Source organism: Topomyia yanbarensis, chromosome 1, assembly GCF_030247195.1.
Source record: "Topomyia yanbarensis strain Yona2022 chromosome 1, ASM3024719v1, whole genome shotgun sequence".
NCBI classification, from domain to species: Eukaryota; Metazoa; Arthropoda; class Insecta; order Diptera; family Culicidae; genus Topomyia; species Topomyia yanbarensis.
The window spans coordinates 140,824,441-140,845,399 of record NC_080670.1 but is presented as its reverse complement, the minus strand read 5'-3'; the positions used below and the strand labels follow the sequence as shown (position 1 = coordinate 140,845,399).

The following is a 20,959-nucleotide window of genomic DNA, read 5'->3' as shown; positions in this document are numbered from 1 at the left end:
GCCCAATTACGTGGAGAACGTAGCCAACGACAGTCTAAATTGATAAGTTTTATCAGTTTTCAATAATATTGCACCATAACGAAGATATATGAAAAAATCATTTTCCGTCTTCAACGTAAACTGTCCCTGGCAGCACTGCTCCATCGGAATCCAATCAGACTAATTGCAATAACTTCAGTTCTAGAGCTGATCCTTGTAACTGTTAGTACTCAAATTAAAGGCGATAGTCACATTAATGAGCCTTACTTGTTTTTGTGAGCAAATCTCACCTCAATCAAAAGTTATAGCTGTTTAAAAACGTTGTTGTCCACAAACAACATGGGCATGAATGGGTTAAAATGGCAGAAACAATTTAAAGAAGACAATCTATTCTGTAATATCTCTCAAATATTATGAAAATCGGTTGACTATATTGCGCGTTTTTGCAAAAAATGTAAACAAAACTCGCACTCACACGTGTTGTAAGTGTGTATTGATGACAAAATTGATACGACGTGTCATAATAGTATATGGAAAATTTTCTATGCAAACTCAGCGTCAATTTTGAATTTTTATTCATATCTTCGGCTTTATTTGGTCTAGGAATAATAGGTGAAATGCATTTTCAAGGATATCGGTCAAGGAATCCAGAAAAAAATATTTATTTTTGGTTACAGTGTTGTGAAACATGCAGTATTTCCAGTTTAAAAATAAAACTGCCTTTTTTCGAAATGCACGTATTTTAATATTAAAAATTATCATGCCATTGTATTCCTACGACATTTTTACACATAAAAAATTTAGAACTTCTTTATAACTTGAACCAATCCGAAGATATAGTAGATATAGTGATTTGGAACGAAAAAACCTGTTTTAATTCACCTAACGGTGCAATAGACCTTTCTCGTCAAAAAAATTTATATGATAGGATGCTTCCTTTTTTATCCCCAATTCGTTACTGCTGATTGCCGCGATGAATTGGTACCTCTAACTATTGAAAAAATCAAAAATAGTGCAAGCTGCTTATTCAACCCCATATTCTGAATACCTATCTTGCCTTGCTTCCCCGTATTTTTACACCATTTGGATGAATTTCCTGTGGGGAATAATAAAAGGATGCCAGATCTGCATAAATATTAGTAAATCTGCAGATTTTGCATTTTCACTGCAGATGTTTTGCAGATTACAAATATTTAGCAGAACAAAGCCTATGCCATCCAATTTATACATAAGCCTTCAACATTTTTGATCATTTAAAATATATACATACTACATTTCTATGTCAAATTTATTGAAGATTTTTGTAGCAATCTGCAGACTTTTATATTTTCACTGCAGGCTATTGTTTAAATAGACCTGGCATCACTGATGCTGAAATGATTCATTCATATACCTGTCAAAAACATAGAGCATTGCATGAAAATGTATAACCTCACTTTTCTGACAGTTCAGTGTGCTTGTTTACCTAAGACTTGTTTACATGGACTTTTAAAATTTACATTACTTGAATACTTTCGATGCTCTTTGAAAGACTATCAACTCAAGAGGGATGAGGATTGGAACAATGGGAACCTGGTGCCACATTATGCAACCAATTCGAATCGACCTTTTCACACAATACAATAAACCTTTCGTTTCGAGATGCGTAATGTCACCCCTGGTTCATACATTGACCAATCGGCGTTGGATGCAAAACCCGGTGGAAAATGCTGAATCGTAAGATCAAGCATTGGGCTATAAAACGATTGCTCTCTGGATGATGTATAAGGATTTGTACACATTTGTTTGTTTGCTCGTGGGTTAAGTCCTAACAAGATGATCCGATTTCTTACTCATTTTTAGGTGGTGTAGTTTACCTGAACTTTATAGGTAACGAATTCGGTCGATGATAAGTTGTTGAAATGATCGCACAATGCCCATACCGAAAAACGTCTCCATTGGTCAGAATGCCTACCAGCGTATGATAGCTGCAAACATGAGGACAACAAGGCTTTCGAATGTAACAATTATTTATCATTCGTGTTCAAGTTCCATTACAGCAAAAGTTTCGTCGATTGACGATTATCGCATTGTCGTTGATTTAGCCGGCAAATGCAAAACAGTGCTCGGCACTGACGATAAGGAGCAAGAAGGATTTGATAGGAGTGATAAGAATGCAGAGCATTATACATTCTGGAAGAATATCAGGGAGGAGAAATTATATGTAAATTTATATTATATCCCGAGTTGCCATCATTTTTGCACCGCAATAAAGCTTTCTGCAACTGCTGTCTTGTTCAAATTGGCAGGAAATAACTAGGCAGCGAATGATAAATTGCATAGTCAATTTATTTACATTTTCGGAAGGATAAGTAATTAGTATGTTGTGAATATATATGTGTCACCGGTGCCGTGTGTTATGGTGGTACCGGACGGAACCGTTGGTCAGCAAACCGTCGTTGTCGTACTGGACATAGATGCGACGTTTTTTCTCATCTGATAGCACTTGACATGTTTCGGAGATCTGTCTTAACGCTCTCTACTTAGCGCAGGATACGCGAAACCGCTGCTAGCTTTCGAAAGAAAATTCCTAGCTGCTGCTACTCTATCAGTCTTTCTCTCGACTGAGGACTACAATTTCGGTCGACTAAATTGTGCTATGAAAATTGTACTTCCTGGAATTTCACCTAACGAGATCAATTCATTGTGAGGAATTTCGCTGCGTTCCAATATTGCTTGCCTCTGTAGGTGATGATGTGTGTGTATTCACTTCGGCAGCCAGGTCGTATGTTTTGGGTAATTTTGCTATCTTATTCTGCTGAATAAATCATCTGGCTAAAGCCTCTACGTTATACTATGGTCACTTTAAAAACGCATTGCTATTTAATCTTGTAGCTGTTGGCAAGTCAGTCCTGGCACTGTTCTCGACTAATCCTGGCACTATACCGCTGACGTCGCACTTATTACGGTGATCAAACTTGGCGAGAGCGGCAGTGGTTTCGTCGGAATTGTTCACTCGACAAGCAGGAAGTGCAAGGACTCTGCTACTTATGCCTGAGCCCCTCGTTGAAACCTTCGTCCTGTCGGAGTGTTAGCTTCGTTCGACACCGGAGCGTATTGCTGAACCGAAGCAGTCTGCTACTAGCGCTGCTTCCTTCGAATCGGAATCGCTGAATATTCCCGTTAGCCGAATGTCCAACGTGGCCGAAGGCAAACCGATTGCAGCAACACCACCAACCGTAGCTGAAATTTTGGCCTTTAATCCAAGTCCCTGCCATTGACATAGCGACAGACGAGTGCGGCGCAGGTTGGACCATCGGTTGACTTGGTGCCGGACAGGGCGAAACAGCTGCAATAGGAGCGGACCTAGTATGGGGTGTAAAGGTCATCAATTGCCATAGATCACCAAAATGCTCTGCGACTAACATTGTGAACAAAACAAACCAAATGAAATTGATCGCAACAACGATAAAATAATCTAAATTCTACCCAAACATTTGAAAATGAGAAAAAGGCAAAAGAAGTTTTGGTCGAATTCATTATAATTCTATTTAAAAATTGAATACTGTTTTATTTGGTTTGATTACGCATATTGTTTACATCAGACACACCCCTTAATTTATTGAGTACGTATTTCACTGCCTTTATAATCCTTTTGGAATCAGTTACAATAATCCTTTATAATCATTTTATAATAAGTGTATTGCTAGTTAGGACTTTTATATCAGCCGGGCTCTTTTATAATTTGTTATAAAATCATTATCAAAATTCTTCATAATCCATTGTTGCGTTATGTTTATGTACATGGCCAGGTAGATAGTTTTTAACTGGGACGGAATGTGTGGATACGAAAAAACCTAATGTCAATTGTAGCCAGGGGGAGCTGTCAAATGCAGCCAAAGGGAACCGTCAAATGCAGTCAGGGGGGACTGTCAAATGTAGCCAGTCCATTTAAAATATGTGAGGAAGAAAGAGTGGCTATGCAAGACAAGAGATAAAATGAACAGAAAAAAGAAAAAGAAAACATCTATCCGCAGGTTCTGTCCCAGGATTTTAATAGAGAACATCAAAATTCGATTTGTTTGCATTTGGCAGTAGGCCTTTTTCAAATGTTTGGCTAGAAATTCCTTGCTTCTTCAATGAATCATGTACAAGAAAAGTAAAAATGTTAAATTTAACGGAACAATGTATGATGCCGACATCAATTAAAAAATACAGCTGAACGACCTTGTTGGGAAAGTGTTAACATTTGGTAGCGAACCAAACCAAGTTTCTCATATAACAGTTTTTGCAACCGACCGAGACGGTTGTGCCTCCAGGTGGAAGGATTTGTTCTCGAGAGAGTGACGAAGTGCGAGACGCTGTATGCGTTATTGTGGGAGAGAGAGAGACCAGTTTGTTAAGTGTGAGTCGACAGTTGATACGTCGGAGGCGTGGTCAACGGCATCCTCGACAAGTGGTGTTTTGACAGCAAACCGCGGGTAGACGAATTTGCCTACCGCGGTGGCAGAGATCGACAGTGATCGTGCCTGTACACACAGAAAAAAATATAGTGTATTGGTGTCGTCGGGCAATTCTAATCGACGAGAGGGAAGCGTCACAGGTAGACCCATTTGCTCTATTTGTCTACCGCAGAAGTGGTACGACGAATAAGGAAAACAAGTGGCACTGAAAAGTGCCGCATCGACAGTGGGATTTTCGCAGCAAGCCACAGGTAGCCACATTTGTCTACCGAGGTGGTGGAAACGGAGAGAGCGCGCTTGTGGTGGTGATACCGACGAGCAGCTTAATCGGAGAGAGTTTTGAAGTGTTGCAGGTAGGACTATTTCTCTACTGAAGAAGCAACGCGACGAAGAAGAACAGCAGGTGTCACATTGTCAAACAACGGGCACCGAGTTTACAACGTAACACATGAGGTGTGTTCTACAGGTATAACAGGTATATTTTTCATTCCTTTTTGTGATAGTTTTTCTTGCTAGGTAAAATGGATGAAGAGATGGGAGAACGAGTAACAGACCCTCCCCCTAAGCCTTATGCTGAAAATGTAAATCCGACTAGAATTAAAATTTACCCAGAGTCGTCAACGGGACCATGGATTGTATTTATTAGGCGTAAAGTAAAGGCGCTAAATATTATTCAAATTTCTAAAGATTTGACTTCGCGATTCTCGGATGTAAAAGAGATCGTCAAAGTCAATAAAGATAAAATACGCATTGTCGTTGGTAGTTTCAAACAAGCCAATGCAATTGCTTCTTGCGAGCTTTTTACGCGTGAGTATAGAGCGTATATTCCTTCAAAGGAAATTGAAATTGATGGGGTCATCACAGAATCGAGTTTGACTGTTGATGACTTAGTTAAGCATGGGGTTGGTCGTTTCAAAGACACCATACTTAAAGACGTAAAAATACTTGAATGCAAGCAATTGCATTCAGTATCACACGAAGGAGATAAAAAAGTTTATCGACTGTCTGACTCATTTCGAGTGACTTTCGCTGGGTCTGCGCTGCCCAACTATGTCATTATCGATAAGATTCGTCTCCCTGTTCGCCTTTTTATCCCTCGTGTAATGAATTGCCTTAATTGCAAACAGCTTGGCCACACAGCCACTTACTGTTCCAATAAGGCACGGTGTGGCAAATGTGGGGGTTCTCATCAAGAGGATACATGTAATGAAAATTCAGAAAAATGTTTAATGTGCGGAGAAAACTCACATGAGGTCCCTGCATGCCCCATTTATAAATTGCGTGAGGATAAATTAAACGATCCTTGAAGGAGAGGTCTAAGCGCTCCTATGCAGAAATGTTGAAAAATGCTACCCCTAAACCCATCTTCTTAGAAAACACTTACACATCTCTATTTTCGGAACAGTCTGACTCTGACGGAGCGTGCGAAGGTACATCATTTGTTTTACCCGGAAATTCCAGAAAAAGAAAACAGTCTTCTTTTCCCAAGCTGCCAAGCAAGGGCCTTAAAATTTCTCCACCAATAGATAAACTGCGCCCAAAACCGAAAAATTCCGATTCAAAACCGAAATCAATTCCGCCCGGTTTTGGGAACGTACAATCCAAACAGAACACCATTACTGGAAATAATAAAATTTCGACTTCCTCTGAGCCTCAGCCGGGGGTAGGATTATTGAAATTTTCTGAAATTGTTGATTGGATTTTTAAAGCATTCAATATTTCTGAACCACTAAAGAGTATACTTTCAGCTTTCCTCCCAACAATTAGAACATTTTTAGAGCAGCTGATTGCTCAATGGCCCATCCTTGCAGCGATTGTATCTTTCAATGGGTAATTCACCTCCTCCAATGAAAGATTCCATCACTGTTTTACAGTGGAATTGCAGAAGTATCATACCTAAAATTGATTCCTTAAAAATTTTACTGCATAATTTAAAATGCGATGCTTTTGCTCTATGTGAAACATGGCTTACCTCAAACATTAATTTCAACTTAAATGATTTCAACATTATTCGCCTAGACCGAGACACCCCGTATGGAGGAGTGCTTCTAGGAATTAAAAAGTGCTATTCTTTCTATAGAATTAACATCCCCTTGTTTGCGGGCATTGAGGCTGTAGCTGTCCAAACGAACATTAAAGGCAAAGACATGTCTATCGCTTCTATATATATACCTCCCAAAGTTCAAATTGGACAACGTCAAATTTTTGAGGTAGTGGAATCCATGGCTGCTCCGCGTCTGATACTGGGAGACTTCAACTCGCACGGAGTATTGTGGGGTTCCCTCTACAATGATAATCGATCCTCTTTGATTTACAATGTTTGCGACGAATTTAATATGACAGTTTTAAATACTGGCGAAACAACACGCATCCCCAGACCTCCTGCACGTCCAAGTGCATTAGATCTATCTCTGTGCTCGACATCACTTCGGTTAGACTGCACGTGGAAGGTTGTACCTGATCCTCACGGTAGCGATCATTTGCCAATCGTTGTTTCAATTAACAGTGAATTAGGCCTTACGAATTCAATCAATGTTCCTTATGACTTAACACGAAATATTGATTGGAAAACATACGAAACATTAATTTCCACTTCTCTTGCTTCGACAGAAGAGCTACCCCCTACCGAAGAATATGAATTCCTAGCGGGTTTAATTATTGAAGCAGCAGAACAAGCCCAAACGAAATGCAATCCTGGAATGACAATAAATAGACGGCCCCCTAATCCTTGGTGGGACAAAGAGTGCTCTGATGCATATGAAGCTAAACAAGTTGCCTACAAAGAAATTATGAAACAGAAAGGGGGTATACGTGAGAACTTTGAAAATTATTTCATTTTGCAAAACAAATTTGACAGTATACGTCGTGCCAAAAAATCTAGTTATTGGAGACACTTCGTTAATGGCTTGTCAAGAGAAACATCAATGAGTACTCTTTGGAACACAGCCAGAAGAATGAGGAATCGAAACGTGACTAATGAAAGCGAAGATTTTTCGAATCGTTGGATGTTTAATTTTGCCAAGAAAATTTGTCCCGATTCTGCTCCTGCGCAGAAAATCACTCGCGATGCTCCCACAAGTAACGATTTCATAGATTCGCCTTTGACAATGATGGAATTCTCAATTGCACTCCTCTCATGCAACAATAATGCTCCGGGACTAGACAGAATTAAATTCAACTTGGTGAAGAATCTGCCTGACCTAGCAAAAAGACGCTTGTTGAATTTATTCAATAAGCTTCTTGAGCAGAACATTGTCCCGCACGACTGGAGACAAGTGAGAGTTATCGCTATTCCAAAACCGGGAAAACCAGCCTCCGATCATAACTCGTATCGACCGATTGCAATGTTATCCTGCATCAGGAAATTGTTGGAAAAAATTATCCTACGACGTCTCGACAATTGGGTTGAGGCGAACGGCTTGCTATCAGATACCCAGTTTGGTTTTCGGAGGGGAAAGGGAACGAATGATTGTCTGGCGCTACTTTCGTCAGAAATCCAACTAGCTTATGCAAAAAAAGAACAAATGGCGTCTGTGTTCTTAGACATAAAAGGAGCATTCGACTCTGTTTCCATTGATGTTCTCTCAGAGAAACTACATCAATGTGGTCTTTCACCAATATTAAATAATTATTTATACAACTTATTGTCAGAAAAGCACATGCATTTTTCATATGGCGATTTGGCAACATTCAGAATAAGTTACATGGGCCTCCCACAAGGTTCTTGTTTAAGCCCCCTTCTCTACAATTTTTACGTGAATGATATTGATAATTGTATTGTCAGCCCATGCACTCTAAGACAACTTGCAGATGATGGCGTGGTTTCTGTTACAGGACCAAAAGCCTTAAATTTACAACAACCACTGCAAGATAGTTTGGATAATTTATCAAGTTGGGCTTTGAAGTTAGGCATCGATTTCTCTACGGAGAAAACAGAGTTGGTTGTTTTTTCAAGGAAGCGTGATCCAGCTCAGCTTCAGCTTCAGTTGGTTGGTAGAACGATAGCCCAAGTCCTGACTTTTAAATACCTTGGAATTTGGTTCGATTCTAAAGGCACATGGGGAGGCCACATTAGGTATCTAATAACGAAATGCCAACAAAGGATAAATTTTCTGCGAACAATAACTGGATCATGGTGGGGTTCTCATCCAAGTGACATGATAAGATTGTATCAAACAACAATACTTTCAGTAATGGAATATGGGTGCATCTGTTTCCGTTCAGCTGCGAACACTCACATTATTAAACTGGAACGGATACAGTATCGCTGTTTACGAATTGCCTTAGGTTGCATGCAGTCGACCCATACGATGAGTCTTGAAGTACTAGCGGGAGTTCTTCCTTTAAAAGACCGATTCTGGGATCTTTCTTCTCGTTTACTTATTCGATGTGAGGTTATGAACCCACTGGTAATTGAAAATTTTGAAAGACTTGTCGAGCTTCAACCCCAAACCAGATTCATGACAGTGTATTTCAATCACATGTCACAAGAAATAACGCCTGCTAGGTATGTTCCCACATACGTCAATATACTAGATATTCCTGAATCCACTTTATTCTTCGACACGTCCATGCAAGCAGAGATTCGTGGAATTCCGGATCATCTACGCTCGCGGGAGATCCCTAAAATATTCACAAGTAAATATCAACACATAGACTGCCTTAAAATGTTTTACACTGATGGGTCACGAATCAGTGAGGCCACTGGCTTCGGTATTTTCAACAATAATTTTTCAATTTCTCTCAAACTTGCAGAACCCGCCTCTGTTTATATAGCGGAACTAGCAGCAGTTCACTATAGTTTGCAAATAATTAATACTTTACCCCCGAACCATTACTTTATCCTCACTGATAGTCTCAGCACAATTGCAGCTCTACGCTCAAAGAGGATTGATAATCACGATCCATTCTTTTTGGGGAAGATACGAGAATCTCTGAGTAACCTGACAAGAAAATGTTATAAATTTACCCTAGTGTGGCTCCCCGCCCATTGCTCTATTGCGGGCAATGAGAAAGCTGATAATTTAGCCAAGATTGGTGCACTAGATGGTGAAATATATGAAAGACCCATCGCTTACAATGAATTTTATAGCGCTTCTCGACAGAGGACACTTGCTAGTTGGCAAACATCTTGGGACAATGGAGATATGGGACGATGGCTACACTCAATTACCCCTAAAGTATCAACGAAGGCATGGTTCAAAGGATTGGATGTAAGTCGGGACTTCATCCGTGTGATGTCTAGGCTCATGTCCAATCATTATACTTTAGATGCGCATCTCCGTCGTATTGGGCTCGCTGAGGGTAATCATTGTGCTTGTGGAGAAGGTTACCATGACATTGAGCATGTTGTTTGGTCCTGCACTGAATATCGTGAAGCCAGATCACAATTAGTAGATTCTTTACAAGTCCGAGGAAGACCAATCCATGTTCCTGTTAGAGACATCCTGGCGTATCGCGATCCTCTATACATGGAACTTATCTATCATTTTCTAAAAACAGCGTCTGTCAAAATTTAATTAAATTCATCTCCTCATACTCTCATCCAAGGCTAATCATTCACCAATTAAAGGAACCTAGAATATTTAGTTTTTAAATTTAGACAATAACAGAAAAAAAAGTAAATAAATACACCCGAAAATACTAGATCAGTATGAAATACAACAATGTAAGGAAAAAAGCAAACAATAAAGTGATTTCAGTGTTAGTTTTAGACAAAGTACTAGTATAGTTAAAATTAGTCTTAAGGATTTTTGTAACGTGCTATGTAAAAAAAGAAACTGGCGTAAAAAGCTATTGCAAATGCCGTGTCAAATAAACGTATGAAAAAAAAAAAAAAAAAAAAAAAAACCAAGTTTCTCATACTATGATCGAATCAACAAAAATTCCAAGATCATGTAAACAATCTCTTTGAACTGTCAAAAAAGTGAGGTTAAACATTACCATGCAACGTTCTCCACCGAGAGGTTCACTTTAGTTTGTTTACATAACCAATGAACTTTGTACCGCGACTCACCACTTCATTTGCCGCGTTGCCAGGAAGCCAAGCAAAAATATACAAAACAGTGCTGCCCAAACACATATTTTGAGTCCCACCATTCTTGCAAAGGTGAAAAAAATATTCAACATTCTTGCATTTTTCAAATTTAAAAAAATCATTAAAAAATCACGATAGCTCTAAAAAGTCTCATTTCAGCGGAAATATTCTTAAAAATGTGTAGTCTTTTGAATAAAAATAAGAAAAAAGGGGGTTAGGTCGGACGAGAAAGGTCTATTGTCCCTTTCTCATTTCTTCAAGCTATGACCATTACCATTTCTTCAAACTATAACCATGACCGATTATGTTCAGTATAATTGTGGAAATGTCTATTACATTCTTAACCCTAGAACGTTGCACTTGCGTTTTCCACCCTAGAATGTTTCACTGGGGTATAAATGTACCCCACGCGCTTGATCACATTTTTCGCAGGTAAAAATGCAAACAAAAGAAATGTATAATACATCACTTTCTTCGTTTTTAAATTTCGAAAACAGCTGTGTAAGTGCAAGTAAGGAATTTATTGAATCAATGATACATAAATTGGTTTGAACAAAATAAAAAGTGAAAAATTAAAGGGTAGTGTACAAGACGCGACCGCAGTCACATTGAACATGCAGCATTATTAATGAACACCTTGCACGAAGTTATTTCATCGCATCAATACCACGCATGACGTTGTTGCATTTTTTGAAACCACACCGACGATAAATTTTTATATGCTTTATTACATTATTGGATAAACAGTATTTACATTCTTAGAAAAATCCCATGGGAATCGGAATATATTGGCTCGAATCGTTTTGTCGAGGGGGCCGGGGGAGTGGAAGGGTATGGGGGAGGGGATCAAGGGTAGGAGAAACATCCAACCCCATATTATATCTTACATTTGTGACTAAGGTAGTGAAAATTGGTTCAGTCATCACCGAAGAACTGATTCTGGTATATACCCGGAACCGTCGATAGTGGACAATATATTTAAAAAATTCTTGATTAGCCACCAGGGATCTAGGTGTGCTAATAATTTAGAGACTAGGCGAGTTCCCCGGAGGCATTAAGAACCGCCATAGGGGGCCAATGTGGTCAAATCAACTTTGATTGGTCATAAGTGATCTAGACCTGCAAATCCAAACAATGCTGTACCCATTTTAATAATTTAGACATCATGGTGTTACCAGTTTATATGAGAACTTGCAGTGTAACCGCACTCTCCAATCCGTAACTCTAGAAGCTGGATGAACTAAAAATTCATTAGCAGTTTATGGGAGCGCTATACCTTTCATTTCAAACTAAGTTTGTGTAAATTGGTTCAGCCATTTCTGAGAAAATTGTGTAAGTTTAAATGACACACATACACTTCCGGTATGCGGGGTCAATGAAGAGAATGCGAGTGTGAGGGTGGTCCGAGGGTGGTGATGAAGGGGCGAGGTGCAATTGTAAGGGGGAGAGGGGCGAACGATGCAACACCCAGCTGCATATTATACCATCCATTTGAGACATAGTTTGAGAAAATCGGTTCAGTCATCACCCAAGAATAGATGTGAGTTAAATTGTATTCCACGCCCGGATACCGGGATTTCCGGAATTGTCGATAGTGGACAATATATTCAAAGAATGTTTGATTTCCATTCAGTGATCTAGACCTGCGAATGGATGTAATTTGGTGACGATTTCAATAGTTTTTGGTCTCTGAGGTATTACGATTGTAACGGTTTATATAGGAAATTCCAGTGTAACCTTACCAACCAACCTGAAACTTTGGAACCAAAAGTCAGAGCCAAATGAAATTTAATAGCAGTTAATAAGATTACTGTATTTTAAATTTGAAATCAAGTTTGTAAAAATCGATCAAGAATTCACTGGGAAATAAATGTGATACTAGTTTAGGAACTTGGCGAGTTCTCCGGGGGCCTCAAGATCCGTCATAGGTGGCCAATGTGGTCGAAGCTGCTTTAAATGATCATTAGTGATCTAGACCAGCAAATTCATGTGATGTTGGACCCATTTTAATACGTATTACACCATTTGTACATCAAACGAAAAAAACCCAGTTTATATGGGAATTTGCTGTGTGACTGCACTCTTCAATCCGTAACTCCGGAATCGGAAGTCAACTTAAAATTCAATAGCAGCTTATCGGAGCGTTATACATTTCATTTGAAATTAAGTTTGTGAAAATCGGTTCGGCTATCTCTGAGAAAATTGTGTGAGTTTAAATGACACACACATACATACACACACAGACATTTGCCGATCTCGACGAACTTAATCGAATGGCCAAAATGGCGGCTCCAGCAAAAGGTGTTTTAAAAACCGTCCTCATCTGCGGGCCCGAAACAGGTCGCAATTCGTCGTCTACAAGCAGCAAACCAAAATGATCTTGAAGATTACATTCCGTTGAGGCGCCCCAACCTAAAAAACATGAAAAAATTCGATATAGAAACAAAATGGCGGCCACTTGAAAATAAAGTATCGTTTTTTCGCATGATATTTCCACTTTGGACGGCTGTAAAAAATCGTTAATGATCAAAATATTGCGATTTTGTAGGTTACAGCGCCCGAGAATGTTGTCTTCTTTTAGGCGGGCAAAACCCGAAGATGATTGGTTGAATGGTTCAAAAACGAGAATGCCCGCAGATTCGAAAAATATTTTTCCGACGAAGCCGCCATTTTGGACGCCATTTTTGACACCTTACATTCGATAATTTTTATTTTATAAATGAAACTCTAATAAACATTTTGCAGAATATTGCACATCACTGCAAAAACCACCGCTTTTCTCTTTCACAATGAACCTGTTCACTCCGATGTGTTTTTCTCCCATGTGTGCATTCTACTTCATGGCTGCACAGGTAAAAGAATAGAAATAAAAAGACTCTTTAGTGTGGTTCTTGGTCCATGCGCACGGAAGCATAGAAGGCAACCAAAAACATTTTAAAAACGTTTTTCTGATCAATCTTTATTTGAATTGTTGTTTGATTCGCCCTCCTTCCTGTTTGCCAGTGGATCTTCAAGATGACTTTTTGTGCGAAATTGTGCAGCTCTTGGTTCACAGATCCACAGATAACAGACGTTTAGGCTAGAACAAAATTTCTTCAAAAACCTGTGTAAACTTTCAAATTGATAAACGTTGGAAATCCGTGTTTCACTATTGCCATCTGCGCAACTGTTTGCTTCACATGTTTGACAGCTGCACTCTAACTGCATTGTACCGATCACTGCGCCATCTGCAAACGTTTGCCAAACGTGTTTCAGACGTCTGATTTATTCGGAATTTCAGTAGCGGGTATTTACACACGATTCAAATCGAGCCTAAACGTCTGTTATCTGTGACATTTCTCTTTTTCGTTTTCAAGTTATTCTTTGTGCACATCACATCGCAGTTTCTCATACCGCTGGGGCCACCGTTAAGTATTATTTCAGGTGGTACTGTATTATTTCTCTTTTTAATTTGTGTTAATCTTTTATGTTTTTTCCATTCCTAGACTGCTGTATAACTGAGTTGGTCAGGTCTACAGCAAATATTATCACCGGTTAAGATGTGAACCGTTCCGCTGGTTTCGTCATTCATAATGGCTTACATCTCTTTACAATCAACTTCGTAGGGTTTCTTATTGTTCTTGACGCTACTGGCGGTATTTCTCCCGATACCATTGCCCGTTTTCATGAGCCATTTAGCTGTGAGCCATTCCGATGGAGAGATCATCTGTGGTGAAATTTCTCCAAACAACAATATCCCGTTTTATCCGACTTCGTTTCGTTCGTTGTTTTCCGCATTAACTCCCGTTGCTAGTTCGCTGGCCGACCTTTACTGTGTAACTAGTATACAACTGTTGCAAATATCGAAAACTTGCCGAGGCGTGAATCGATCCGATTAACTTGATTTACATCCCTTTCCAGCGAACCAAACAAGGTTTTTTTTCATTGGTTTCATCAACGACTTGTTTCTCGAGTGACCGAACTGAAATGACATTTCAATGGCAGTCTCAAATCGGCTCGCAATATAATTCAATCAAATAATAAATAAGTTACGAAATTTTCAAAGGTAAATCAGAATCCTCATGGGAGGGCACAGTGATGCAAAGCTGGCCAAACTAAAAAAATGAAATTCAATTTTCTTCATCACAAATATTTTTCCACTGGTCCAAAATGGTAGCATTAATATTTTGGTGTTTGAAGATATCTTATAGGCGTAAGCGTTTTTAAACCGGCCTAAAATATTTGGTAAGCTTTATCCAGACGATGCTGTCATTTATATGGCTGCGTTCTGATCTGCGATACACGACAATGCTAAAAAACGACAAATTCAAGTTAAAGAAAATGAGTAAATTAGACAACATGCTGAATTATGTTTCATTTCGATATTTTCTTGTAGTTTTTCTTTGTCATATTACTCGTTAATTGCGTGTGAGAACAATTTTGTCAACTTGTAGCCGATATGTTTCTAAACTTAGAACTGGCCGATGCACAAATGAAAATAAATTGGTATATATCCATGTTTTCATTCAGTTTGAATACGCACTCGTCGAGGTGGTTGAACCATCGGTTGTAACTGGTGCCATGATAGTTATTTTAAACTTTGATTTAAAAATTGGTTGAAATATTTCAAGTTGAATTCAAAATTAACTGTGAATGTCATTCTAATTGAACCCGATACCTGTCGACGTGGGGAAGAATATTTATATTTGTTTCAAGCGAATTTCCACAAGTTTGGAATAAATATCAACACTCTGCGAAATAAAATTGTGCACGTTTTTTCAGCGAGGCCTAAACAAAAAATTAAACTTTGACAGAATGATCATTTTTTATTCACAAGTGTTATGTTTCATATTTATGTTTGCACTGTGGCAGACAGAAAATATAGATATATTTCTGTAATGCATCAATCCAGATTGGGGAAATTTTATTGGCTAACAAAATTTCTACGATTTTATGAATAAAATAATAAATACATTAAAACAGAAATCAGAGTTTTAAGTATCCTAGCAATATATTTAAACAGCTTCACCAATTTTGATAGTTGTACTAACCTGCAATATAACCCTTCGACGTGGTGTTTTGAAATAAGCGTGTAGCACCTTATAGATAGGACGATAAAGAATATCAAAAAAATAGACATTTAACCCTTTCATGCCCAACTTATTTCTAGTGCATGTAGGGTTTCAAAACTATTTTTCCTTGAAAACGATGGGTCAAAAAACACGAAAAGCATATTTTCATAAAGATAGGTGCTTCCATGGCAGTGTTAGAAGCTGGTAAATTTTTACCTTCTAATGCTCCATACAATTCTCCTAGAATAATTACAATAGTCCAATTACGTGGAAAACGTAGCCAACTACAGTCTAAATTGGTAAGTTTTATCAGTTTTCAATAATATTGCACCATAACGAGATATATGAAAAAATCATTTTCCGTCGTCAACGCAAAACGTTGTTGTCCACAAACAACATGGGCATGAATGGGTTAAACTCGATTATACCTGTTTTTCGTACGGGATAAAACTTGCTTACTTGCCCTCATATGGTTTGTGTGCAACGTGGGGCAGAATATTGCACATAAAGGTCGAAAAGTTGATTCAAATTATTGAGATGTATGCACGAGGAACATGGCGGCCTTTTACACTGTTTTCATTTGGCTTCAGGATGCAGCCATTTCTGCAATGACATGTACTAACGTCTTAGACCGAACTAAACTCAGGCCTAAAATCAAAGATAGTACCGTGCAGCGGTACCGACTAGCTTCAAGCTTACCGCTATTAGTATTTTTTTTGGTTGTTAACACTGATGAGAAATGAGGTATTTTCAGGTTTTGAACTCATTTAATGCACCTAACTCATGATTGAATTTAGAACATATTCAGCAAAAATTAGTTCCCAATATCTTTAAAATTCATGCATGTTTTATGAATATGCAACGAAAATGAATATTGGATTTTTTTTTATTTTGATTACAGAGGTTTTAACCCTAAAGTCATTCGCCTCTTCGGGTTAGAAAAATCTCTTAAGAAAAATTTCTAACCCTATGTGCGGGGTTGGGACTTGAACCCAGGTGAGAATATTGAATTTAAAAAATACTTGAAAATTTAGAAATGTTAGCATTTTATGATAAAGTCTTAACATACAATCTTGAATATTCATCATAACTTCACACTAAGATTGGAAAAATTTCAAAAGAACACCATTAGCTGCATATTCTAGGAAATTTTATTTTCTTTTAGAATATCATTTCGTTTTGCGACAAGTTTGATAGGTAACTATTTTTCGTCAAAGGTTAGGTGAAATAGCAGAGTAACAAGGATTTATTGCAATTACGCATATATCGTATTAATTTTGCAGAAACCAAGCTGGCGCTACAATTAGTTGCTTCGATGCATTCCAGGGTATAATATCCGACCGCATCTACAAATCTATTATGCGTTTCACTTACCAGTATGCTAAAAAATAGCACAATAAATATGTGTATAAGGGAACGAACACCTTTTTGAATAGAGCATGCTGATGCTGATCAGACCCGCTCTCACTAAATATGAAAGAACGAATTGTTTAATTCGAACAGCGGGTTCACTCCCATCATACCTTTGTTAACTGGACTGTTTGGGACAGAAATCGACATTTCTATTACGTCTGTCACCCACTGAAGTCCGACATCAGACTTTAATAAAACCCCTGCCTTAGTATCTAGCGTGGAAATTAAATAAATTAAGTGTGTTTGCAGGCGGTTGTGTGTGATCTCGCTTTAGAAGCAGTGGTATGATCACTGTCGCTAATGCGATAATAGTTATGTGTTCTTCCTGGGTCGTCATCATAACCAAGGGATAGCATATGGGTTTGTGCATTGAGCCGGAATTCCAAGGGTTGTAGCTTCGAATCCCACCTCAAAGGGGATTTTTTTACATAATAATTTTCGTTTAACTTACCATTCCGATTTGATTTCCCCGATGGATACCACCAAAAAAGGAATAAAATGTACTATAAGGAAAGTTTAAGTGATTATATAAATATACATGTATTTAAACCATCAATTTTCTCGTCGAAGTCGAGATAACTTCTAAGCGGAGTCTGAAGATTCTTGGGGCCATCATAGACGACAAGCTGACCTTCGGCAGCCATGTCGACTATGCATGCAAGAAGGCTTCGGTGGCTGTCGCGGCATTATCGAGGATGATGTCCAACAGCTCCAAGGTGTGCGCCAGTAGACGCAGGCTACTGGCCGGTGTCGCCGTATCTATCCTTAGGTACGGTGGACCGTCCTGGGCGAAGGCACTGGGAGTAACCAGCTACCGTCGCAAATTGGAGAGCACCTATCGCTTGATGTGTCTCAGAGTGATATCTGCCTACCGCACGGGATCACACGATGCATCCTGCGTGATAGCGGGTATGATGCCAGTCGGGCTGGTCATCCGGGAAGACGAAGATTGTTTTGAATTGCGTGGCCCCATGGGGAAGTTCACTTCCACCTGACACAATTCCTGTCAGGCCATGGCTGTTTCCGACAGTACCTCCACAGGTTTGGGCACGCTGAGGCCCCAGTCTGCCCAGACTGCCCAGGTGTCGACGAAACTGCGGAGCACATACTATTTGTATGTCCCCGCTTCGACGTCGAAAGAGGTGCTATGCTAGACGTCTGCGGCTTGGACACAACCCCTGATACCCTTGTACAGGGGATGTGCCAAGCGGTAGAGAAGTGGAACGCAGTTTCGACTGCTACCACTCAGATTGCCTGCAGGCTGCAGAGAGCATGTAGCGCCGAGCAGCAGGCGAGGAGTATGACTAACTTGGGTTTGGTTAGCTAGAGCGGAATGGGTTATGTGCAGAGAAATGAATGAATGGTTGCTAATGCTGAGGCAAGGGTGGCACAGCGGTTGCAACCGCGATAGCCACGCCGATGCATGGCGGTAGAGCGTGCGAATTGGCGGATGATAGACGGAGGTATGGTCTGTCCATGCCGAGATGGGAGGGTCGTAACGTAGAGTATATTGCCGGTACCTGTCGCTACAGACACCTCGAGGCGTGGCAGAGGAATGTATGGCGTGAGTGAGTGCGAATGTAAGGCACGAGTGAGAGCGTACGTTAAGTACGGCCATCCCCCCAGAAGTAATGCCGAAAGGTAGTTCCTGGGGATAGATGGCGGAGCCCAATGGAGTTTAGTCGGTATGGCCCCCTGGTTGAGCCCGACACACCCCCAGTACACCCCGTGTGGTAGCTTGGCAACTACCAATAGCACGTGTACTGGGTTAGGACGTAATCGTCTTCTCCATTGTTAAAAAAAAGACATTTGCCGAACTCGACGAGCTGAATCGAATGGTATATGTCACTCGGTCCTCAGGGCCTCCGCTAAGAAGTCGGTTTTCAGAGCAATTGCAATACCTTTCTATTGAGAAAGGCAAAACAGTTTTTTCCCGCAGCGTTTACTAAATTACTACCACTCAGCGGCACTTCTCTAATATTCTGTACAATCTGATTGATATCCATAAAGATTTAACAAACGGTGTGGACAAAACGGATTTTGTCGTTTTCAAAGACGTCCGATTTTTTTAGATTTCACTTTTGCGTCTTATAAGCCGTTGTTCCTGAAATAACAAAATAGCAGTTTATTCTTTAAATTAAGCCAAACGTTTTAAATTGCTTTGTTTTTTTATTTTTTAGACGTTTTAAATTGCTTTGTAGTTTTTTGCTCGGCAAATTGTGTATTCTGATAGAGTAAAATATTAGATTGTTAATGGAATAGTTTGCTTAAACAATGTTATTAATTTATAAAGCACCATTGAATATTCGATTCGCGATAATAAAAACATGTATTTTACCCATCAGTTCTGGCGATCCCAATGAAACCGAAGTGGACACTATCCTAATTCTCACAGACGATTGCTACATAGTTGCCGAGTACGATTCCCATTTGGATAAAATTGTCCGTTTTGAGAATGTTTTGCTGGATAACATAGTGTTGATTGAACTTGGTCTATTCCAACACAATAAAATGTTTCATGGCCCTGCTCCGGCTCATTTATGCATCCGTCTGAACTACACTGTGGACAACGTTGATGGATATTTTCACATGTTTCGCTCTCCAAACATTCGCTTCTTCAACAATGTTGCTGTTGTAATCAGAAAACCCGAGGAAATTACTGAATCGCTAACAGCGATCATCGATCTGTTTCGCATAGCACTAGAAAACCGCGGACGAGGTAATGTTCCTTTCCAGTGTGGAGGTAGTTTACAGCGAAGAAAAAGTCGCACGCTTCTTTCGGTGCCACAGGGAATTCCAAGAAATCTCTCCGAATCCCAATTAGTTCAGATGGGGTCAAAAGCACTGAGTAATGTTGCAGGTCAATTTTCAAAAATTGGACACAGCTTGAACCCTGTGAAAATTGGTCGATCGTCTGCAGGTAAAAAATCTAAAGCTGCGACACCACTGCCTTACATATATACTGCGCAGGTTGCCGATGAGGCAGAGCGAAGTAAATTCACCGTAGGATCTCGCAGCTCGAGCTTGAAAAAATCGGAGGGCTCAAGCTCAGAATCGGAAGAAGCAGACATTAGTATTTATGAACCAGATGATGGTGATCTTGTTCAAGAGAACCCATTGTACAATGAAAATGTATTTCTTCCCTCAGTTGGGATAGTTATGAGTGGTACTGGAACAGGTGCTGAAGATGACTTTGGATCCATGCTGGTGGAGAAGGATAGCACCGCCAAGATGTCATCGGACGTTTCGACTATGTCGATATCTTCTGTTACAGATCATATAAATATGCCGGCTGGAATGTTGGAGTGTGCTTCACCTATTCGGAGTCGCAGCCCAATGCCTGATATTCGAGTTGACGATGGTGCAACAGGTAATATGGAAAGCACATTTGAGGGCAAAAGTGGAAAGTGAGTTTATAAATAATTAAGAATGCGCTAGAATCGAAATAATTGTAACACATCTTTTGACAGAGATCTGACACTGAATTTATCCGCCAAGCAGGGTGATAACGCACTAAACCAGTTGAAGAGGTTAACAAGTCCGCTTTCCAACATTGGCAAAGGACTTCAGACGTTGGGTGCGAATCTTGATCCGAGAAAAATTTCCGTAAAGGTAAGTTTATTTTATTTGGCGAAGAGTAAGTGAAACTAGAAATAGACAGCTTCATGTTATCTGTTCTAGATAAGATGCACTTCAAATGACTTGCACTAAAAGAATAAAAGACAATTTAGTGATCGAATGAAGGGAAGGGAAATGAAGCGACTGAGCGAATTATAGAAATGTGGATTGGAAAAATAGATGAATGAATGAATAAATGTGCCTATTGAGATGAATGAATGGTGGACTGCAAAAATACAGATACTAGGGAAGAAATGAATCATGATTGGGGAATATATGGTCCTGTTATTTGCTAACATCCTTTATAATAGGGGCTATTAAGACCGTGGGGGTAATTCGGACTGTAAGCTGTGACTAATCAGATAAAGTTTTTGTGACACAATTTATTTATTTTTTTGCTTCTTAAGGAGTTTCTCTAA

At 39.4% G+C, this 20,959-nt stretch overlaps 1 protein-coding gene across 1 annotated transcript in view; it reads left to right on the top strand.

The window, feature by feature from the left end:
- The window catches only part of LOC131695818 (phosphatidylinositide phosphatase SAC2), a 69,015-nt gene that overhangs the window by 39,515 nt on the left and 8,541 nt on the right, over positions 1 to 20,959 (top strand). The window contains exons 7-8 of the mRNA XM_058984387.1: positions 19,268 to 20,329; positions 20,393 to 20,534. Coding sequence (XP_058840370.1) covers positions 19,268 to 20,329; positions 20,393 to 20,534 — 1,204 coding nt within the window. The remainder of the gene's footprint in view (positions 1 to 19,267; positions 20,330 to 20,392; positions 20,535 to 20,959) is intronic.